General features: G+C 29.1%; 2 protein-coding genes across 3 annotated transcripts; both read left to right on the top strand.

Moving 5' to 3' along the window:
- Positions 1-7,567: 7,567 nt before the first annotated feature.
- Positions 7,568-10,102, top strand: LOC117912946 (2-hydroxy-6-oxononadienedioate/2-hydroxy-6-oxononatrienedioate hydrolase). The gene is made up of 4 exons (XM_034827761.1): positions 7,568-8,219; positions 8,537-8,632; positions 9,716-9,783; positions 9,902-10,102. Exons 1-4 carry the CDS (start codon positions 7,599-7,601, stop codon positions 10,011-10,013), a joined length of 897 nt encoding a protein of 298 aa, XP_034683652.1. The 5' UTR covers positions 7,568-7,598; the 3' UTR covers positions 10,014-10,102.
- Positions 10,103-13,472: 3,370 nt separating this feature from the next.
- On the top strand, positions 13,473-21,940 carry LOC117912931 (guanine nucleotide-binding protein alpha-1 subunit). 2 transcript variants are annotated; one of them, XM_034827743.1, is made up of 15 exons: positions 13,473-13,742; positions 13,839-13,887; positions 14,806-14,988; positions 15,158-15,230; positions 17,104-17,141; positions 17,244-17,333; positions 17,522-17,599; positions 17,766-17,873; positions 17,971-18,072; positions 18,799-18,854; positions 19,441-19,575; positions 20,141-20,234; positions 20,466-20,525; positions 20,611-20,690; positions 21,370-21,940. In XM_034827743.1, exons 3-15 carry the CDS (start codon positions 14,902-14,904, stop codon positions 21,545-21,547), a joined length of 1,179 nt encoding a protein of 392 aa, XP_034683634.1. In that variant the 5' UTR covers positions 13,473-13,742; positions 13,839-13,887; positions 14,806-14,901; the 3' UTR covers positions 21,548-21,940. The 2 variants fall into 2 exon arrangements, with proteins under 2 accessions (XP_034683634.1, XP_034683633.1); XM_034827742.1 differs by having other exon boundaries at positions 14,801-14,988.
- Positions 21,941-23,885: the final 1,945 nt, after the last annotated feature.

Genomic DNA, 23,885 nt, shown 5'->3' with positions numbered 1-23,885 from the left:
AAACAAACTTCCTTTGAAATTTATAATTATTATAAACATCAACCATTTCAATATCTATTATATATTGTTGCTTAGGAAACATAAATAATCATTTAATATCATATTGAATATCATTCAAAAATCTCAACATTCTATTCAGGACTCCAATATATATATTATCATGAAAGTTTATAAAAAAAAAATAAAAATACTTTAAATTGATTGTCAAAGAAAACTTACTTTTTAAAATAAATTATCCAAATTTAATTTTAATAAAAAAAATTTGTTTATTTTTTAAGTTCCAATAAAAATTTTCATCGGATTGTAAAATCTGAATCAATTTTATTATAATTTATTCGAGAATCAATTTTGTTACCTTTTGTTTGAGCTATTGATATCAAGTTAGAGTTGAGTTATTTGTTCAATTGAGGTCAATGTCGTTTTGATCAGTAGATTGTTGACTTGAGTATCAAATCATTTCATGGACATAAAGATCATATTGATTGTCGAACCAGTTAAAAATTTTATGTTTTTTTTTACTTTTTATGATAATCCTAAGAAAACAAATAATAATATAAATCTCAATAATCGAATCGTGGCTAGGGTTAGATGCATTGTAAGAAGAAGATTTTCAAATCAAATGAAATAATAATAATATTGATCTATTATTCATCGTGAGCAGGCCCATGCCACCTCTTCAATCATTTTCAAAAAAGGATTTTGAAATTAAGCAGGTAAGTGACTCTTTAGACTTAGGGTTCATACCCATATTTGATATTCCATACCCAACTCCATATTAAATTTCAGAGGCGTATGTAACAAGAAACCACATCGATAACCGATAGAAAGCAGCCACTTGTTTTCATGGGAAAATGCATGCACTCTCCCTTCCGGTTTTCCCACGCAACATGCCTTTCAAAAAATAAATAAATAAATAAATAAAAATTAAAAGGAAAAGAAAAGATGGTGTTCAATGATTGAGATTTGAGATTGATTGCAGATTAAATAGTTAGGCATGTTGGCCGATTTTTAGAACAGTTTTTTCTTTCTTAGGAACAAAAAAATAACAAAACTTGTTTGATAATAAAAAAACAATTTTTTTATTTTTAAAAGCAAAAAGTAGAATAATTTCAGAGAATATTTTGATTATTTTAAAAAATAATTATATTTATGTATAAAAGTTATTTTTAAAATATGGAAAAATAAATTTAAAACGTTTTGTTTTATAAAAATTGTTTTAAAAAACAATTTTTTTGAAAACAATTTTTAAATTAAAGTGTTTATTTTTTTACTTAATTTTAAATTATAACTTAAAACTAAATAGTATTTAATAGTACGAAGTATTAAATCGTTTATTTTTATAATATTTTATTTGTTTAAAAAAAATTAATATGTTATTTTTTTTATTTTAAAAAGGTTAAATATTTTGAATTTTTTATTTAACAAAAAAAATTATAATAAATCATAAAAAAATTTTAAAAACCAATAATTTAAAATGTAAAAATAAATTACATAAAAAACTAAAATAACGAACACGTGCTTGGAATTTTGAGTTTGGGTTCAAAGATGGGTAGCCAACTTTTTCCCACCTTTCGGCATTTCTATGGGCAAGGTTTTCAAAGTCATTTTGTTGCTTTTTGAAGTTTGAGTTTGGTTTTGAAGTGCAATAAAGTTTTTTTAGGCCTCGAGGGATAGTCATAAATTATTAAATTTAATAAAATATAATTTTCCCTTAGCTTTTCAAGTTTATTTTTCTTTCGATGGAAGTAGAAGAATTCTACAATGTTCAGGTTTATGGACTTTGAAATGTTTAAATTTTGACATAATTTTTATTATGTATGATTTTCTTTCCCATTTTTTACAATAAATTAAAATTTTACTCTCTTTTTTTAGTACATTAACTAAAAATATTTTGGATTTCCTTTTTATGGTTGACCTTAATCCTTTCATATAATTAAAAAAATTAGACGCTTATCCATTAATTTAATCTCAAGATTTAAATTAGGGTTGTAATTTGAGTGGATTGACTAAACCTAACCTTATTAAAGAGTAATCATTTTCAATATTTAATTTGAGTTTGAGTTAGGTTTTTTCGATATAAGATTAATTTGAGTTAGGTTCGAAACAAAGTTCAAATAATCAATGCGAGCAAAAGTTCAAACAATACGTATGTAACTCGAATTCAATTTATTGTTTTTATAATATTTATAATGTATATTATCCTATATAAAAATATTCATTTTTTTATATTTTTAAGAAAAATATCAAATTGTATTATGTCATATAATTTTTCAATTTTTTTAAAAATATATAAATTCATGTTTTTTTTTGTAGCCATCTTGAAATTTTATTTTATTTAATATTAATTTTTTCATATAAATATATAAAAAAAATTAAAAACTATTACAGATATATTTTGAATTATGCAGCTCAATCAACCCAACTAACTTAATTAACCTGAATATAACTCGACTAATTTGAGTCTAACATGAGCGACTCAAAGTTAAAGAAATTGGATTCGGTTGAATACCTCGAGTTAGAAAATAGAACTTATGATAGGATTGAATATAATTGATTGTTTGTTTCCCAATTCCGATCGTGTTTGAGTTAACTATAATTTAAACTAATCTAAAACACATGAAGCCCACTTGACTTAGAAGCCTACTCAGTACTCCATCACATATTTCCAAGGAGTTTTGCCAATTTTCCCACTTAATCTTCTAATGATCATAAATTTTTGGACTTTTGTCCGGGGAAAGGGTTGGGAATCCCATCTTTTCCTCCCCTTTCTCCTTCTCTCCTTTTTTTTCTCTTTGTTTTCTTTCTTGTTGGGTTTTGGTTTTTTTTTGTTTGGTCCAATGATTATGCTTGTGGAGATTCTAGTTCCTAGGATATGTCAAATTGGTAGCCTATTTTGATGAATGTTAGCTTGTTGACAGGTAAAATAAAATGATTTTCTTAAAACTTTGGTAAACAGTCTCAAATGCTTTTTTTCCACACGAGATTGTCGGAGGAAATTTCTTACCTTTGATTTTAACTGTGGTGGACCGGGCCCGCATAAGGGTAAAGGGCCCCGCATGGACCTTCCGGAGAGCTCGGTCCATCGGCCAATCCATACCCATCCATTAAAATTGCGTAGGTACAAGGATTTACTTGGGAAGCGTTTTCAAAATCTGAAAAACAGTTTTTAAGATGTTTTATAAAATAAAAAAAAAAATGGTTTGTAAACTTGAAAGGTTAGAAATATGTCTATAACACTTTATTTTATTCGTTATTCATGTTTATATTATTATTTTTTTAAATAATGTTAAAATATAGGTGAAAATAATTTTAAAATATTTTTTGAAAATACTTTGTTTTCTATTTTTAAAAACATAGAATATTTTCTATTTTTTTTATTAAACTTGTTTTCATATTTTTTATTTTAAAAAACAAAAACATATTTTAAAAACACAATTGTCAAATAGGCTTAAACTTCTTTTGTGTGGATTTACCAACCTTACAGCTCTAAGTTTGACAAGGACGTCATTAGCTTGACCATTAATTTGTATTGAAAAATAGTTTTAAGGTGTTTTATAAAACAAAATTACTTTAAAGACTTCAAATATTATTAATATGTTTTTCATATTTTTAAATATATTTTAAAAATCATTTTCATTTATAGTAGTTTATATTTAATAATTTTTCTTACCAGCATGATTATTTTTTAAAATTATCTCAAAAAAACAAGTAAAAACAATTTTAAGATATTCTCTAAAAACATATTGTTTCAAAATATTTTTTATTTTTTAGTTATTAAATATGTTTTCCCATTTTTTTATTTTAAATAAAAATAAATAAAATTTAAAAGAGTTGTCAAATAGGCATAAGCTTCTTTTCTATGTGTCTACCAACTTTCCTTTGTTGCAACGACTCACTTGGCAAGAGGTTGTCGACTTGACCAACAAATTGGAAGATGAAGTAACACTAAAATCATAGGATTAAAATTTGGGGTAAACATTTTTATTAATATAGAAATAATTAATTAGGCTTATACAAAAAAAAACATTATCATTGTTAAAAGGAATTCAAAAGAAAGATATTTTTATCTTCAAAAACTTCATCTAAATATCATAGAACCATTGTCTCAAGACTTTTTAAAGATTTGCTTGTAGGATTTAGATTCAAATATACATATAGTATTTCTTGACACCCTCCCTCATACGTGGGTATGGAGTCACACGTGGAAAGACATATATAAATTGTAAATTGAGAGAAGATATCAAAAAACCGCAAAAGGGGATAAAAGAAGAAAGAAGATAAACAAACGTGCAAATCGTGAATAAGATGTACTAAACCAAACTCTAATGTCATGATAAACTATCAATTTTTCAAAAAACTTAAATTTATAGGATTATAGTTCGATATGCATATTGTAATTCTTAATAGTAATATCACGTTCTTATAACAAATGAGAACAATAATATTTTTTATTTTTTTAAAATAATTTATTTTTAAATATGTTTTTAAAAAGTAAAAATATACCAACAAGCATGTTATTCAAGAAAGAAAGCTTTTGAGAGTCAAAAATAAAAAATAAATACAAAAAAAATTGTAAGAGGGCTTTAATTATGTGGAAACGAGACTTCATAGTTTATAGTTTATACACATAAAACGTGAAGCGCGGTAAACCTTGCACCGTTTCATCGTCTCTGAATTAAAACGCGTCGTTTTGAGCTCTATACTCTGTGAGGCCGAAAAGTGTGTGGTTTGGATTGGGCTGTAATTCAACCGAAGCCCGATTCAATTTTTACGGTCCTTCAATGAAAGCCCAGCCCAACTCAACATCACTAAATTTAAAATGTATGATATGACTAAAGCCCATTTGCAGAATTGAATAAAGAAGATGCAATTGAAAACCATGCTCAAAGAAATATTAATTAACGTGAATAGTATTTTAAATATATATAAATTTCTAATTAATTTCAATTATAAAATTTTCGAAAGTGATTTTTTTAAAGGTAAATTTATATTTTTTGTAAAAAATGTTTTACTTTTATACAAAAGTTATTGATTTTAAAAATAAGAAATACATGTAAATAGACCTTATTCACTTAAATATTTTATAATTTTTGAAACATATGAAGAAAAATAAAAAATAATATGCTAAACATATTTGGCAGCATGGTTTTAAAAAAATTGAGAGAAGTGTTAAGAAAGTTTTTTCTTCCCTTCTTGTTGCTTATCAATGTATGACTATGTCTCATTCGATAGAAAATTTATATTATTGGTTTCAAACAAGAATTTGAAGATCAAGTAAAATAAATGTGATTTTGACAAATTTATTTTTAATAATTCATGAAAGAGATTATCGTATTCCACAACGAAATCTAGAAATCGTCTTTTCTTTTTCATAGTTGTAGAAAATTTGAAATATAAAAAGTAAACAGATTTCAAATACTTTGTTTATATATGAAGTGACGAACGTTCTAATTGGACTAATATTAATAATGAATCATTTTTCAATCATTCATTAAATGATAAATCACTATAAATGAAAAAAATATATTATTTAAATACTAGAAGATCTAATATTTTAAAATTACGGTAAAATATATTTTTCCAAATTGAGTAGTTTTAAAAAAAAAGGTCTTGTGTTTTAAAAATAGAAATCGAAAATAATTAAAAAATGAATATAAAAAGGATATTTTGACTCACATAGAAAGCACTTCATGAATAAAGCCTTTTCCCCTCCGTATACAAGATTGGGACAATACTCATTGTCGCGATCGTGCAATATGATAATGGAAAATCAGGAATTGCAAAAAAGTCTTCAGGTGGGAAGACATGTTATTTTCATATGATGTAAAATAGAGTAAAATAAATTAGGTTATATTTGGTTTTAAAAAAATATAGAAAGAAAAAACAAAAGAAAATAAAAAAATATGTTTTAATAAATAATTTTGATTTATTATTTTAATTTAAAAATAAAAAATAAATCTTAATAAATTATTTTTATATTTTATTTCAAATTTATTTCACTTATTTTAACTCCTGTATATTATCAAATAATTAAAAATATATAAAATTTAAATTAATTTCTTTTGTATTATATTTTTTATAATGAAATAAAATATGAAAAAATAAATTTTTTATTTTTTTCTTCTTTATTTTCTCATAAGTAAATATAGCATTAGTGTTTTGGATAAATATAATTGAGTTGGGAAATTTTTTTTAGAATATGGGATGGGTAAAGTTAAAGTTCATCGTTATTTCACATGTATGGAAGATACATTATTTTTACTATTTTTTTCTATTTTAACCTTTTTAACATGTATAAAATATTTTTTTTTGTAAAAACAAATTATAAATTGTATTTATTTTTAATATAATTTAAAAATAAAAACAATAAGAAGATTAGAGAAAGCATAGTCAAACAAGTAGATATAAGAATTTTCTACATCCATCCCTCCTCATATAAATTATTTAGATAGTGATGAAAATAAATATAAATAATGGGGACTGGATGGGATGATCGACCGGAACACACCCCATTGTGATCATAACTTAAACCACTAGGATTTTGACACGAAATATTCAGTAACACATACCAACGGATTGATTTGAACCGATAGTCATATTCATTAGGTGAAGCATTTACTCCATTTTTTCCTTAAATATTAATGAGTCACACCAAGATGCACCTTCCACTTCGGAGATTGAGAAAGAAAGGAGACTCTAGAAAAGAGGGGTTGGTGAAGGAGGTAGGATTAGCGGGTCACCCATTGTCCACACAAAGAAACCAACCAAACCAACCCCTCCACCTCCATTTATTTCCACGTATCATCACTTCTACTTTAAATTTATGAAAAAGAAAAAAGAAAAAAAAATATTAACTTTCCCATTCACACTAAAAAAACACTACTTACTTTCTCGTGTATGTGAAATTCTTTCTAATATTATTAAGATGGGATGGTGTCGTTATTTGATAAATTTTTTATTTTTTATTTTTCATTACATGAATTTAAAAAAACGTTCATATAAACATCATTATCACATAAATAACATAAAGATAACACGATCAAAAGGTTTTAACATAATTAATCATGTTTACATGAATCTTTTCATTATACTATAAAGAATATCACAAAAGATCGTGTTATCGGGTATCTCCCGTTATCCCCCACGTCTCTATCAATTATATATGATTTCTGCATAGTTATTCCGGTTTATGATTTTTTCCTCCCACCTAACTTATAATATTTTTAAATATATTTCTTACCATTTTTTGTATTATATGGAAAAATATATATATCAATTTATAAAATATTTTATATAATATTATTTATAAAAAAAATCTTTATTAATTTGGAATCCGGGACACTTACCAATAAAATTAATATTTTCTTTCTTTTTTTACAACTTAAAAAATAAAAAGAAAAAGAAAGGCTCATAGTTAAGCCTCCTTCTATCATATCCCATAATGCCACGTAAAAAATAAAGACAGCAAAGTTGAATTTTTTTTTAAAAAAAAAAAGAAAAAGACAAAAAGTAAAAAAAAACATTTCTTTCTTTGTACTTTGCTCAGCTCAAAAGGCATCCAAGATTCCAATGGCCAAGCCACCTCTCCATCGACCACCATGGTAGCCTCCTGTCTCAGCCCCACCTCCCTGTACGGAGGCTACCTCCGCCGCTGTTTCACCGCATCGGGGTTGTCCTCGCAAACCATTGATATCGACCACCAAACGAGTATCCACTTCTGGGGCCCCACCACAGCCTCCCATAAACCTGTACTGCTTCTGATTCACGGGTTCGGGCCAGTCTGCCTTTGGCAGTGGCGCCGTCAGGTACAGTTCTTCTGTGCGGACTTCGATATCTACGTGCCTGACCTCATCTTCTTCGGCGACTCGACCACCACGTCGTCGGACCGGACAGAGGTTTTTCAGGCGGTTTCGATCGGGAAACTGCTGGAGAAGTTGGGAATTGAAAGGTACGCTGTAATGGGGACGAGCTACGGCGGCTTCGTTGCGTACCACATGGCTTATATGTGGCCGGAGAGGGTGGAGAAGGTGGTGATAGCGAGCTCGGCGGTGAATTTGATTAGGAGAGATAACGAGGAGCTGTTGCAGAGGGCGAAATTGAAGGAGATTGAGGATCTGATGCTGCCGCGGACGGCGGAGCAGCTCAGGACGTTGACTTCTCTGGCGGTGTTCAAGCGTTTACCGACGATTCCGAATTTCTTGTGGAATGACATTATCGACGTGAGTGCTCTTTCTTGAATGAATTCTCCAATGATTTTCTTTTCCTTTCTCCCCTGCTTTCTCTTGAACCTATTGGAAAACATTTTTTAAAAACATTTCTTGCTTTTAGAAAACAAAATTGTAACTTAATACGAAACAGTTTCTTTGGCTTATTTTCTCTCAAATTTATCATGCAAAATAACATCAATTGCAAAATATTTCAAATTTATTCTTAATTTCAAAACAAAATTTCAATAACAATTTAAAAATTTAAAGTTAGATCCTTCATGATTGTAATATTAATGGGTAAAATTTTTCTTCCATGTATAAATTTGCAGAAGCTATACTCTGACAATAGAGAGGAAAAGAAGGGACTTTTGAAGGGATTAACACTCGGACGCGAAGATACACCAAACATATCTCCTCTTCAACAGGTACTTCTTGATGATCAATAATCCCCTTAAATTTAAATTATTTATGTTATTTTTGGAAAAAAAAATAATGAAAAAAGTTTGATTTTATCATGAAAAATGTTAAAAAAGACAAAGTAATTAAAATTATTAAAAAAATTATATATTTTTAAATTATTTAATATTCATATAAAATAGATAAATAAATGAAAAAAGTGTGACTTAAAGTAATTTATTATTATTATTTATTTATTATTATTTTTTTTTTTTGCATTTTTCTTTGAACTTTACGAGTACAAACATAACCGTAGAAGTTGTTTTACATTTAAATGTAAGAAGTGAGATCAAAATTAATTTGGATTTATAAAAATTCTTAAATGGGAAGTCTCACACTTTTCAATACTAAGTTATTTAGATTTGGAACAAATTAAGAGATCGGAAAAATATAATTTATTTTAATTAAAAATTGTTAAATATTAAAATTATTTTTGCTTTTAACAAAATCATTATCCCAAACTAGCATCAATAAATTCTCTCAAATTAGTTCATAAGTTAACGATGATTGAGCTTTCATGTTATTAGTGTACTGGTATTGTTGATGAGTTTGTTTTATATTTGGTATCGGTATTAAGGCTATGAATGGTTCCCAAGGTATTGTGGAAGGAAAAAAAATGTTAAAGGAAAAAAGTTTTCTTATGGTTGGGTTCATGGAAAATATGGAAGAAAAATAAATATAATTAAAATTATTTAATTTTTATATAATTAAAGAAAATAAGTTAAATGAGTTTGAAAAAACATGAAAAAATAATTTATTGACTTCAAATATATTTTTTATTTCCTTTAATTTTTTTATTTTTATTTTATTTCCCTCGCATTTTCCTTTGAATTTTTAGAGAACTAAACATAACTTAAAATATTGTTCTTCTAATTTTCCCTAAATAAAGTAAAGATAATTTGAGAAAAAAAATACATTCCCTTCTCTTTTCCATACACAAGAAAAAATTTACATAATTTTTTCTTATTTTTTTTTCTTTTCTAATATATTTTCTCTCCATTTTCTTTATAGGCTCTCTAACGTAACATATTGTGATTGGGTTTTGCCTGCAGGAGGTGTTGATCATATGGGGAGACCATGACCAAATATTTCCCTTGGAGAAGGCTATTGAACTCAAAGAGTATGCATCCAAAACACCCTTGTAGTTCAAATTATAAAAAATAATAATAATAATAATAAATAAAATGGTTGTTTTTGTGAAGATTATAATTTCTAATTAATTTGACCTCTGATTTTAGGGTTCTGGGAGAGAAGGCGAAGCTGGAAGTAATGAAGAAGACGGCACATATGCCCCAAGTTGAATTCCCGGAACGTTTCAATGCCATTGTCAAAAACTTCTTGTGTGCCTGATCTTCATTTTCCTTCCATAATTCAAATAATATAAACACGTTTATGTAGTATTTAAAATTATAAAATTAGATCTAGTTGATTTCCTAACATTGCAGCACATATATCAAAAACTTTTTTATTTAAAATTTTTAATACAATTTTATTCTTAGAAATATTTTTGAAAATCTTAATAAAAAATTGTTTTGATAATCAAGTTCGAGTATAGTTATGACCTATTTAGGAATTGTTTTTTATTTTTTAAAACAAAAAAAAACATAAAAAATTCGTTTAACAATAAAAAATTGATTTATATTTTTGTCCTTAAAAATAGAAAACAAAGTGTTTTCATAAAATATTTTTTACAAGTTTTATGTTGTTTTAAGTTATTCTCTAATGATTGTTTTAAGAAATAACCATGCAAACATATAAAATAATTAAAAATAAAACATTAAATATAGAAAATTATTTTTAGAACATATTTTTAAAAAATAAATACAAATTATAAACATTTTTAAATTTTCAAGTAAATTTTTGTTTTACAAAAATCAAGAATGATTTTAAAAAACTATTTTAAAAAATTATTTTTTTATAATTATTTTCGTAGAACTCTATAACGATATTAATACATTTACGTACATTGCAAAAATTTTTAAAAATTATTTCATTTTTTTAATTGTTTATCATACTAATCTAAGAGAATACTTGGAAAATATCTTAAATTTATTTATTTTTAAAACAAATTCTTAAAAATTTATTTTCATGCAAAATTTATCAAACGTATTTTTTAGTTTAAAAACCCAATTTCTATTTTAAAGAACAAGAAATTATATCCAAAAACAATTTTTTAACAAATCCTTATTCCTTAAAAAAAAAAAAAAAAATTGTTAGACCCACCAACATTTATAAAATTAAATTTTATGAAAATTTTAAATATGCAACTTCAATCAAACTTCCAAATAAAATTTTCACATCTAGTACAACCAAAAAAATTAATATAATTTTTATTTTCAAATTTAGATAATTGCCATGTAGGATATAACTGAAAGGGTCAGGATGGTCTATTTAGAATTATTTTCATTATCTTCTAAAAAAATTTAAATAGGGAAGAGACCCAATCTCTTTTTTTAAATATTATTATTTTTCAAAAAATTTATTTTAAAATGATTAATTACATAAAAATATAATTTATAAATAAATAAATATTATACATTTTTATAATTCTTATTCTTTTATTTTATACATATCAAAAAGGAAAAAACTTAAAAAATAAATAAATTATTTTTATTTATTATTCTAAATCGAACAGACATAATATAAAAATAAAACAATGATCAAATTCACTTTAAATTTAACTCTAATATAAAAAACCAAAGCATTTCTAACTCGTTTATTTTTGTTCCAAATATATTCTATTATATCGGCATGATACTCGGAAAAACCTGTCCTTAATAAAAAAAATGATAAAAATGATGAATAATTTGTCTTCAATCCACCTTGTTTTCTTAAGGGCCTTTTTTTTTTTTTTTTTTTTTTGCCTTATCTGTCACAATCCTCTAGTATTCCTCATGTTTGAAGCTTTGTATCAACTTTTCTTCACTCGGCTTTGACATTTCATCGTCTCTCAATTTTGTTATTCTGAGTTATCCCCTCTTTCAAACTACTACTTTGACTATTGTCACGCCCATCGGTTCAAGTGCATATTTTTCCATATCAATCAAGAGAAAAGTATGTTTGAATTTTGACCAAAATTCATTGTCAATATTTTATTTAGAATAGTTAAAACCAATTTAAAATATTTCCATATGTTTTTTTTTAATTTTTTTACAGAGTGTTTTGAAAAATAATTGAAATTCATAAAGAAAAATTCAAGAAAAACTATTTTGAATATTTGAATTTAAAAAAAATGATAATAATAATAAAAAATTTATTTTTTATAAAAGGTTTTTTTTTTTATAATTGATTTTTAAAATGATGTACATTAAGAAAAAAACTATTTTCAATGGATGTGAGAGTCTGTTTGGTCGTGTAATTAAAAAAAGTTTATGTTTTTAAAATAAAAAATTATTTTTAAAAATAAAGTGAAATAGAAAACATTTATTTTAGAATAAATAGAAGTTTTTATCAAAATTTTAAAAATTATAAAAAACAAATAACACTAAACATAAAATTATTACTCTTCTCGTTGATGTAATATTGAAATAAAAAATCTTCAAATATGATATTCTTTTGAATTATTTGAATTTAATGATAAATTTACTATTTTTAACAATGATTTGAAATTCAAAAATTGATTTAATTATCTTGAGCTAGTTCTTTTTTTTTCTTTTTTTACATAAAATTTTTATTAAACTATGATTATTTGCAATACATAATAATTCATTAATAAGTCTATTAACTTTTAAAAATAAGTAACCAAATTAAAACAAACAAATTTATGAACGAAAATAGTTTATAACGACTCTATTATTTATCTTTTTACTATATAATTGAATTTGAAATCAAACCAAAACTTGTATTGAATTTATTAATTTTTAAAAAATAATAAAAAAAATTAGATCCCCATTACTAAAAAACAATAGAAAAAACTCGTATTTTTCCAGTCTTGATTTATTGTTTATCCAATATATTTTTTTCAAGTTCTCATTAATTAAGTAGGTTTTAAAATAAGTAATACATAATTAATAATTTAAAATTTTAAACGAATCTTTTTGATTTTTTTTTTAAATTAATATAATCAATTGAAGATCAAATTAAAGCATTTCAAAATACGTTAATTTGCATATAATAAAAAACTTGATTAATTTACATGTTAAAAAAGTAAATTTATTTATTTTTAAATAAAAAATTGTTAGCCATAATAATTATTATTATTTTTTTAAATCAATTACACTTTTACCAGGATATTAATATTCATATTTTTATAAAATACTAAAAAATTGTTTTTCGCTTTTAAAACGATTTTGAAAACAAAATTCGATGAATTTTTAAAAATATGTTTTTGTTTTTTAGAAATAGACACTTATTTTTCAATTTAAAATTTTAATAAATATGTATTTTAATTTTAGAAATTAGAGTCCATTCAATAATACTTTCAAAAATAGTTTTTTGAGAATTATTATATTTAAAAACTTAAATATTAAATATATATATTTTTTAAATTAGAAAATATTTCGAAACATGCCCTTGTTTTCAGGAATCATTTCCCAAACATATAAATATTTTTATCCTTTGGTCAAAGGGCTAAAATTAGCCACAGACCATAGCATCAAGACAAAGCACAAAAAAAGAAAAAAAAAAGAAAAAAAAGGATCAGACGGCTGAAACAAGTTAGCGACATTCAACAAACGTCACAGACCGCTGGTCGAAAGACAAAATCCAAAAGGACAAAAAAAAAAAAAAAAAAAAAAAGAAAAGAAAGGAAAACCCAGGCCTCCAGTCCACAGTAGTGTATATGGATATATATAGGAAGAGAGGAGGGCGTATGGATGGTGGATTTTCCCGAGAAAACAATTCCATTCTATTCTATGTAAACTGGTTTCCAACTTTCTTTCTTTTACTTTGACTGACGCCATTTCCTGAGCAGCTTTCGGCGCTCTTTCTTTTTCTCTCCTACCAGATTCGCTTCTCCTCTCGCTCTCTCTTTCTATGCACTTCTCCACATAAATATTAATAAATTTTTATATATTGCTCTGTGTGTGTATATATGCATAGTGTCAGTGACGGAATAGACAAGAGCAATCTTCAAATCAGGTACTTTCGATTTCTCTCTCTTTCTCTTTCTAGATCGTTCATTATTTTTTCTTTTTTTCTTTTTCATTTTTTTTAAATTGGTTGAATTTTTGGCAGAGATCTCTCTGGAGGATCGTGGAGGCGTAGATCGAGAGGTTTTCGCTAGGTCGGTTTTGGTTGTTGATTTTCTGATAATGCTTTGTGTTTGGTGATTTTTGGAGGGTTTTGGGGGATTTTTGGAGGTGGAAATTTGTAGAGTGGAAGTGGGAGGTGGACATTGGAGGGTTTGTGGAAGTTTTGGAAATTCTAGCCGAATTTATATATTGTTTTTCCTTTTTATTTTTTCTTTTTTTCAGTATTTTTTTAAAGGTGTGTCGAAAAAGCATGAGAAATTGGTAATTGATTCAAAGGGATGGAGGGTAGAAACAGAGTATAAATTAATGTAAAAAACTGAGCTGTGCTGTAAACGCAGCACATTGATTGTGCATTGATACTTAGCATATTTATTGTTTGCACTTGTTGTAATTTTCCTGCTATCTTTGTAGAGAATTAACTCGGATTCATGAGAAATTGCATGTAATTCAGTGGACTTTTATTGCGATTTGATTACTAGTTGGCATGGTTTCCCCGCATACCCTTTTAAGCAAAACCAGAATCTGAGTGCATATGGAGGTAACTGGATTTCAGTGCTTGTATAACATATCTTAGATAGTTATAAAATTATTACAATTTTGTTGGTGGGCATAGCAAATATATGGGCAGAATAAAATGCCACAGTAGTATGTGCTAATTTATCAGGTTTGATGTTTGGATGCTGCTGATTAAATGGAAATGGGTTTTATTCCTTGTTGAGATATAAGAAAACCATTCCATGGATTTTATGTATTGGTTTGAACTCACGGCTTTCATGTGAAAATGGGTTTAGGTCCTTGAGTGCCAAATTCTGTGTTCGTCCTTCTGAAAAGTATCATCCAGTTTTAGTATTTTGAATTGGAGGGTGAACTAGCTTATGGGTCTTTATTTGAGAAAGATGCGGCTCCTTTCTATTCCTGCTTAATGGTTTGTAGCTTTGTGATCAGGTCAGCTTGAACACATTGTGAGTGAGTTTTACAAAAGGGAGAATCTGTCAGATTATTGTAGAATCCCCTACACATGGTGTGGCTTGATTAGTATATATTCTATGCTTTCTATTGTGATAGAAAGAATGGGTTCAATCTGCAGCAGACACAAACATTACCATGAAGCAGATGCTGAGGAGAATGCACAGGTAAAATATGGTTGACCAAAATCTATACTTGTTTATTTATTTTTTCTGCTGAGTTCTGTAGGGCAGCTTTGCAGTTTCCTATCTGTAATCATGTCATAACCATCTGTTTGATATTTTTCTCAGTTTACATAAGAGCCTTCAATTTGCTTCTAAACTCATCTATTTTCAGGCTGCAGAAATAGAAAGGAGGATTGAGCAAGAAACAAAAGCAGAAAAGCATATTCAGAAACTTCTACTGCTTGGTACATATGAATAAAATGGTGCTTCTTATTACATTTTTATCTTTTGGTTATTTGCTTTATTTTTTTCTTTAAAATATTGAGTTGCATGAAAAAAATTATGTTCTTAAGAATTCAAGCTTGATGCAAATGCAAGGTAATGAGAAAAGAGAGCACAGGGGTACCATGCACTGACCCGGTTTGGTGCCTTCCAGAATTTAGGCAAACGTCTATAGTTACATATTAAAATGTTTGATGGGGGCCATACTGAGCTCTAATGTTTGTATCTAATTTGTTGGAATTTTCATAATATGATTCTGCATTTCAGAACGAGGACTTGGTCTCGGTTCTCCACCAGTGTATTATACTGTGCCCTCAACCTGTCTTCAAAATCATGTGGCCTATTGAGTGCTCTCCATCTCAATGCAGGCCCTGACCAATATTACCTTCATTCCCAATTTGCGTAGTGTGAATTTATTTCTGGTGACAAGTTATGATATTGCTAAATATTGCCTGCTTCTTTTTTAGGAATTTGTTTTCTTAAGTTTTGACTTAGGACTCAGCTACTGCACATACCAATTCAAATTCATGTTCAACAAGCAGCTAAATCTTTCTATGCATGGCTTGTCTCAAGCATTGGTTCCTGCTAAAGGATAATCTTGGTGGCTGTGGTTTCCAGGTTTTTGCACCTTAGTTACTTCAATGGCTTAAAAGTGTTCGTTGAACATTGGTTTTGATTCCTTGCATAATCGAATAAAAAATTATAGATATGCCCTGTATGCATGTTCTTTTGGGCCATGGTGATTTTATGTCATTTTAATATTTACTTTAGAAAGCAGAATAAATCTATTATCGATGTTTTCAGAACTGGACCGGTTATTGAACCGGAAAAGTTCTATATATTTTATATATTATTAAAAAAAGAAAAAGAAATAAAAGTAATAAATTCTATTTAAATTTTGACAGTTTCTTTGAGTTTTTTCATAATTTTTTTTACCTATAGATGTCAATCAACCCAATATTTTCAATAAATTAAAATTTCAATGTGCAATGAATAAAACAAAAATAAAAAATTAAATATTAAACATATTATTACAATTATAATCAACAAAAAATTTAAAAATTAAATATTAAGATATTAAATATAAAACATAAAAATTAAATTAAAAAAAAAAAATGGAAGGTGGCTGGAAGGCATGCCAGTGGTGGCACGGGCGCACGGGGGGACTGTGTTTTTGGGAGAGGAGGCAGGGGGTGCTTCCGGTGAGACGACGCTCCAATGGCCGGCGACAATGGGAGGTACCAGCTAGGGCAGCCGTGCGGGGGTGGGAAGGAAAATGATCTTTTATACTCATCATAATGGTGTCATTTTGATGCCAAAAGTATCAAAACGACGTCTTTTTTATGCTGAGAAAAAAAAAAATGGTTGAACCGGACAGTTTTCTGGTGGGATCGTCGGTTCAATCGGTTTGATTCTGGTTCAATCACTTTCTGGTCTAATTCGCTGGACTGGACCGGAACCTTGACTGGCCGGTGGTTGGACCAACCTGTCCGGTTTTTAAAACCATTCTATTAATAGAGAGCAAGCATTCAAAGAAAGGTTTGAACATCAAATGATTTATGTTATTGATTGAAAACTTGTCTTTTGCGAGAATCTAAGAGTTCAATCCTCTTGTTTTTTGGAATGCTTGTAGTTTCTTGTTGGCGCAGTTGGGGTTAGCAGATGTAATTTAGACATTTTTATTTAGACTTTAGCTCTTGGAACTTTTTAGTAATGAATTTTTTTTCATTTTATTTTTTATTTTTTAAATTCCTTTTCTTATTTGAATGCTTGTTCCTTTTTTCTTCTTCTTTTGTGTTGCTCAAAATTTGACATGTCAATACACTGGTTGTTAAGGTGCTGGAGAGTCAGGGAAGTCCACAATTTTTAAGCAGGCAAGTCATAATATTAGCCCTCCCATGAATTGTGTAGCTTGCACTTGTTTTTCTCTGTATACAGAGAATGCTGATACTTCATTTTATGTGATTGGCGTGCAGATAAAACTTTTGTTTCAAACTGGCTTTGATGAAGCAGAGCTAAAGAGCTATATCTCAGTCGTCCATGCCAATGTGTATCAGACAATAAAAGTATGCAATACTTGAAAGGGTGTGTTGGTTATTTCCCTGTTTGCAAAATATAAGTAGTACCTAGTGTCAGCTGCTTAATAGGGATATGCATATTTTTTTATCATGAGATGAGTTGAAATCATGTATTCAAGGCTAGAAGAGATGAGATGTAATCTTTGTATTCAAAGCTTACTGTTTTTCTTGAACAGGTTTTGTATGATGGGTCAAAGGAATTGGCTCAAAATACAACGGAGTCCTCAAAGTATGCTTTGTCCGTTGAAAATAAGGTTTGGGTTTCAATCTCATCATCGATTACACAATCTTTCTGCACTCCTCTTTTGAAATGGTTGACAGTAGTTAAACAAAGAATGTTGTTTTAAGCTATAATAGTCTGCATTCATTTATTTGTTTGAAAACCTTTTAGCCAGCGATTAAACATCCATTCTGTACCAGGATATAGGAGAAAAATTATCAGAAATTGGAGGCAGGTTAGATTATCCACGTCTCACAAGAGAGCTTGCAAATGAGATAGAGACGCTATGGAAAGATGCTGCAATTCAGGTTGTTTCTGCTTCATTCAGATGAGAAAATTTTATTACTGTCTGGTCCTGTTCTAAATGAAATGTTTTCAGCATCTAATTTTGCTTTGAACATGTAGGAAACTTATTCTCGTGGTAATGAACTTCAAGTGCCGGATTGTGCACATTATTTTATGGATAATTTGGAGAGATTGTCTGATGCAAATTATGTTCCAACAAAGGTATCTTGAGTTCATGATATCTTATTATATTGTTATACAAAACAGTTAGCAGATGATCAATTTCTGGTTCAAAATTATCATTATTTTTTTTATAGGTTTCTAGTTGTCAGAATTATGATGTTGGAAAATAGGGAAATTTTATATATGAATAACTTAACCCCAGTAATTAATTTTGTTTGGAGATCCTGCAGATTTTGCACATTTTTATTAAGAATCAACAAGGAATTTCTACTATCAATTACCAATTGAAAGTATGTTTTGATGTGAAATCATATATTAAAGAACCTCAATGAGTTGGAAGGTGTATTCCTGTTTTTAGCTTCTAAGTTGTTTTTTGTTGTTTCCATTGACAACTGCATTTGTATTCTAATGTTAGATATGTGCTAAGTGTCATAAATTTACATAAAATGTATAGTATCAAGAGCTGCTCCCTCAAACTAAATGTAGGTAAAGCAAAGAAACAGTACAATAGAAGGGAAGACTATCCTATGAGAGATAAGAGTGCATTGCATTGTTATCTTCTCTCAAGAACTGCTCCCCCAAAACCATCAGTTGGAAAACCCAACAAACAATACATTTGAAGGGGAGAATAAAATAAATCCTATCCCTTAGAGTGCATTGTATTGTCATCTTCTCTGTACTATCTTTTTGTCAGTATTACCTGAAAATTTTTGTTATAGAACTCTTAGCTTTTCCATGATCGTCATTGTGTCTTCTATAATGCAGGAGGATGTTCTCTATGCAAGAATTCGTACAACAGGTGTCGTAGAAATCCAGTTCAGGTATATTTTGCTTAATTGCTTGGTCCTCCCATTCCTGAATCATGCTTTTCAGATGCTGTTTGATTTTTATCATGTTTGTTTCAATCAGGCTTTATTTACTGTTTAAATTTAGTTGTGCACTCATGAAAATTTAGTTGTTCAAATGCATTTTGGTCAATGTTGAACTGGTTCTGTAGCTTCATTCAAGCATAGATGACATATCACATCTTTCATGTTTGGAGCTGAATCTCTCTTATCTTTTCCTCTTTCAGACAATATTTCTCATTTGCACCTTTCATAAGGAGAAGGATAAACAATCATTACTTGAAATAGTTAATCATGATGTTATAGCATTGTACCTCCTGGATGCTACTGTGATCATACATGGATTGATATTGAACTTAAGATTGATCCTTTATGGATGCTTATGTGTTTATGTAACATTTGAGCATGATGGCTTACTCCTACATTTGTGTGTCAAATTTTGTAGCTTCATGTGATGGATTCAATAAAGTACTCATTTTTATTTTTAGAAGTTAGAACATGTCTGGATTTTGCTTCCCTGATAAGTCAATTAATGACTTAGTGCTGATTATAATGTCTACAGTCCTGTTGGAGAGAATAAGAAAAGTGGCGAAGTATATAGATTATTCGATGTTGGAGGCCAGAGAAATGAAAGAAGGAAATGGATCCATTTATTTGAAGGTGTTACAGCTGTAATTTTTTGTGCTGCTATTAGCGAGTAAGATTACTATTTCTTTCATCAACCAGCTACACAATCATATATGCATGTGGCATTTATGACTTTTCAGACTGCCTTTCAACCAGCTATAATCTATTGCCCCTCTAGTTTGTTAATGATTTTTTTGCCTCTTCAATGGTTATAAATGTTTATATACTCTATGTTATTGTGAGAAAGAGGCCCTTGAGGCCTGACTCAAGTGGTAAAGGGATGGGGAGGGTTTGTGGGAGGTTCTAGGTTCAAGTCCCAATGGGGACAAAAATTTACCTGCCAAAAAAAATGTTATTGTGAGAAAGATAGAGGACCTCTCATGCTTGAGAAACACAATGGTTGCCCTTTCTTCTTTGGATAGAAGACTGTTTGGCAAGTGTTCTGTTGAAAAAAGTGACAGAAAACAGAAAAATAAAAGTAAAAATTCATTTTGGTGTTCCCAGGTTGGGCATTTAGTAGGGACAAGTTGCCATCCCATCCCACCCCACCCAGTGATAAGGAAGATGATAATGCTATGGCTATTGTCAAAATTATGTCATGCTGAAGATGCTTTCAATTGATGATTGTGTTCCAGGTATGACCAGACTCTCTTCGAGGATGAAAACAAGAACCGAATGATGGAGACAAAGGAACTCTTTGAGTGGGTCCTGAAGCAACCATGTTTTCAGGTTTACTTTTGTATCACTTCTACTATTAAACTTTCATTTTCTTGATATGATGGATATTACTTTTCCAACTTATTCTATTGTTCTTTCTCTTTATTCCTTTCTAATTATTGTAAATATTGCACACCGGGCTTTTTTTTTTTTTAATAATTTCTTAAATTAGTTCAAGCTGAGAAACTTTATTTCAAGATTGTTGGGATTTTCTTATGACTTCTGTTTATTTCCTTTGTGCAGAAAACATCCTTCATGCTGTTTTTAAACAAGTTTGATATATTCGAGAAGAAAGTTCTAAAAGTAAGAGCTGATAAAAGCAGTATACATCTTACTCATACCTGAAAAAGTTTACCAGTTTGGATCTTTGATATTTTCTGCATTGTAGGTGCCACTAAATGTATGTGAATGGTTCAAAGACTACCAACCAGTTTCAACGGGAAAACAAGAAATTGAGCATGCATACGAGTAAGCATCTTTCTGGTTCTTTTTCTTTGGAAAATAGGAATTGAAAACCATAAGGATTTCCAGAGTTGGTCATACTCTTCCAATTTGGTTGTTTCCCTTGCTACTACTAGCAATATGCTATACTCTTCTTGGTTGGCAGTTGGTTTTTAATTTAATTTCCAGAGTTGAGGAGAAAATTGAGTATAGATATAAGAGAACAAGAGGTTGTGATGAAGTGGCAAAATGAAACGGTGCTATATAGCAGCATTCCATCATCACACGTATGATTTCCTACATATCGAAACCTCCCTCATGTTCTTATATTGAAAGGAAACCCAGCCTTAGCAGCTGTTTTCCACTGGACAATCATAACTCTTGTAGGTGATATCTAGAAGATGGTCCTTTGACTCTAGTTAGCTTCTTTGATTGGTTGAGCACTCGTTGAGGGTGGGTGTTGTTGTTGTACCCCTTCCTGTTTGTAGCCTTTTTTTCTTGGTTGTGCCCTTTGGCGGTCAGTGTATGCATCCTGTATACTTTGGGTTGCTCTTTTGGTGCCTCTTTTTAATATATTTATACTTCTTTATCTATCAAGAACAAAGAGTGATATCTAGATTCTGGGGTTTCCAAGTCTTTTAAATAACTGTTTGACATTGGTTCATGGACTAAATGACCATTCCATGTTATGGAACTTGGCCTGCAGGTTTGTTAAGAAGAAATTTGAAGAGTTGTATTTTCAGAGCACTGCTCCTGATTGTGTGGACCGGGTCTTTAAGATATACAGGACCACTGCCCTTGATCAAAAGCTTGTGAAGAAAACCTTCAAGCTGGTAGATGAGACTTTGAGAAGGAGAAATCTCTTTGAGGCTGGCTTGTTGTGACCATGGAGCAATTTCTGAGAAAAGCATGTCAATATTTTGAAGGACTTGATCAGATTTTTGGCATTACAGTCTGAAGGAACACCCCCCAACCCATTCACCTCTGGTATATTGAATTCATCAAATTCTATATTTTAAAAAGTTTTGGACTCCCATTTGTTTTCAATGCAAGTTAAGAGAACTTTGATTCTTTCCCCATGATTTTCTTGGCTGGTGGTTTGGTTTCGGGGAAAGCTCAGCCCCAAGAATCTATTCTATTGTTCGATTGTTCCTTTTTGTGGGTATTGAATCATCATACATGTTATAAACTTCATTCTTTGATCCTTATACAACTTTTTATAATTTTTTCCTGCCAAGCATTGTGGAAGAGTTAATTGTAGGTGTCGATTTTTATAATTCTCCGTTTCTCTTCCTTTTGCATGTTGTAAGCTGATTCTTAGCATACATAATGAGTTCACTGGGAATCATGGGATATATAGAGTAGGAGTCCAGAATTTGTTTTTCCTGCGCTTCATGTTCTGCAAGTTGAGTTGCTTCGGCATCGGCTTTCAGGATCATTTCGTGAAGATCTCCTAGCAGAAACCGGAGACTTTGGCCTGGTATCATAAGCTTTGGCTAGTCCTGTTCAAGCTTGAATGGTCAAGCCAGGGCTCATTGCAGAACTGAAATTATTCAGGCCTGGCCTCCAGGATGGAAGAGAAGAGAGGAGGGGGTCTCCTAGGCCTGGGCCTGAAATGTGGGGTCAAAGCTGGGTTGGGCATGGGATTTGACCCGGAGTCAGATCCCTATCCGATATAATCCTTGTATGGAATAGTTGTTAGCTTCTACCTTTGAGTGGCAGAACCGTAGAAGAAAAGGAGTTTGAAGTTTTCTGGCGTTATCTTGAGGTTTTTGGAAGCCATGTTTTGAAAGTGGGGTTCATCTTATTGTTTTGAAAACCTGCTCTTTGATACCATAAAAGTAGTCGCCAATCAGAAATGGCCAAATAGGAAAAAGATGGTCTAATTTGTTTGTATTTTAATTTAGGTATTATTTGTTTGTATGCTAGTCCCATTTATCCATACTTCATATTTTTTTATATTTTAGTCTCATTTCTTTACATTTCGGTAGATGGTCTTGATTGATTACACACCCATAGTTGATATATGCGATTCAATACCATAGCATTTCCTAAAAGTTCATTGACTTATTATCTTTTTCATTTATTGCTTTCATTACCTCTTTTCTTTCACTCAAATTAAGATAAAGATATTCATTTTAAAAGTCCTCTCAATGGGTTTTAGAAGGATATAAATCTTACTAATTATTTAGAATTTCTGGTTTTAAAAATGAAAAATAATAGCATAATTTTTACAAAAAGTACTTTTTTTTTTCTTGTCTTTAAAAATTATTTTTAAATTTTTAAAAATTGAGGTGGTAAATTTGTTTAATATCTTAATTTTTTAAACAAAATTTGAAAGTTATCATCCATTTAATATAAGTCTATATTTTATGTTGGGTTATAAGGAGGGAAAATTAATTGAACCATTTAGTGGTTGGTTCCCTCCAAAGTTTTCCCTAGGATAGCTAGTCTCTAGACAAGTTCTATCAAGTAAAGCCAATTATTAGAGATATCGGGGACATTACACCCTCAATCTATTCTCAAACTTTAAATAGGTAGGATGACATTGTTGCTCCGCTCAGTCATGCCATGGAATCCAAAGTTCTAAGTGGACCATTATTGGCAAGCAAAATTGGCCCTCTAAGGGTTGGCATTTGAGCTATGAGTGCACTTGATGTTTCTAGTTCGAATTCTAACTTCAGTCATAATCCAAGTTTTTGCTTTTAAATTAGAAGATAAGAAATATGTCCAAATGATATCATAGTTTTTATTTTATATTTATATAATTAATTTAAGAAAACAATCTCATATTGTTGTCCTATATGTCTATTTTCTATAGGAAAAATGACGAGTTTCACATTACTTTCTCAAATAACTCAATGAGATAACTAATCAATATTTTTAAGATCAGTCATCTATAGAAGAAGAAGCCATTTATGCAACTTACACATAAGGTATCACTCTTCTTTCATTAGATATGGTGTATGGAATTTCTTTTTCTTTTTCTTTTTTTAAAAAAAACTAAATAAACTTGACATTTATTAATTTTGAATAATAATTGTGATTTTTATTGTGGAATTAAATGCACAAATTTCATGTCCTACTAAATCAAAAAATAAGAAAATGATGCACAATTTGGATAAAATTTATTTTTTCTTAATATTAAAATTCTTCTTTTCAATTTGAAAACTTAAACCTATAAATGTAACATAAAAATTGATCTTAATATGATTTGAACCC

This window comes from Vitis riparia, chromosome 4 (genome assembly GCF_004353265.1).
Source record: "Vitis riparia cultivar Riparia Gloire de Montpellier isolate 1030 chromosome 4, EGFV_Vit.rip_1.0, whole genome shotgun sequence".
In the NCBI taxonomy this organism is placed as follows: domain Eukaryota; kingdom Viridiplantae; phylum Streptophyta; class Magnoliopsida; order Vitales; family Vitaceae; genus Vitis; species Vitis riparia.
Note: the sequence above shows the minus strand (reverse complement) of the source record. Positions and strands in the feature narration are given on the sequence as shown.

What these genes read in the sequence shown, in the direction of transcription:
- LOC117912946 (XM_034827761.1), top strand. Translation starts at nt 7,599, where the DNA reads ATGGTAGCCTCCTGTCTCAGCCCCACCTCCCTGTACGGAGGCTACCTC. An exon ending in TGTGGAATGACATTATCGAC is followed by an intron (nt 8,220 to 8,536) that starts GTGAGTGCTCTT and finishes ATAAATTTGCAG; the next exon opens with AAGCTATACTCTGACAATAG. An exon ending in AAGGCTATTGAACTCAAAGA is followed by an intron (nt 9,784 to 9,901) that starts GTATGCATCCAA and finishes CTCTGATTTTAG; the next exon opens with GGTTCTGGGAGAGAAGGCGA.
- LOC117912931 (XM_034827743.1), top strand. Translation starts at nt 14,902, where the DNA reads ATGCTTTCTATTGTGATAGAAAGAATGGGTTCAATCTGCAGCAGACAC. An exon ending in GTCGTAGAAATCCAGTTCAG is followed by an intron (nt 18,855 to 19,440) that starts GTATATTTTGCT and finishes TAATGTCTACAG; the next exon opens with TCCTGTTGGAGAGAATAAGA. An exon ending in TCGAGAAGAAAGTTCTAAAA is followed by an intron (nt 20,526 to 20,610) that starts GTAAGAGCTGAT and finishes TCTGCATTGTAG; the next exon opens with GTGCCACTAAATGTATGTGA.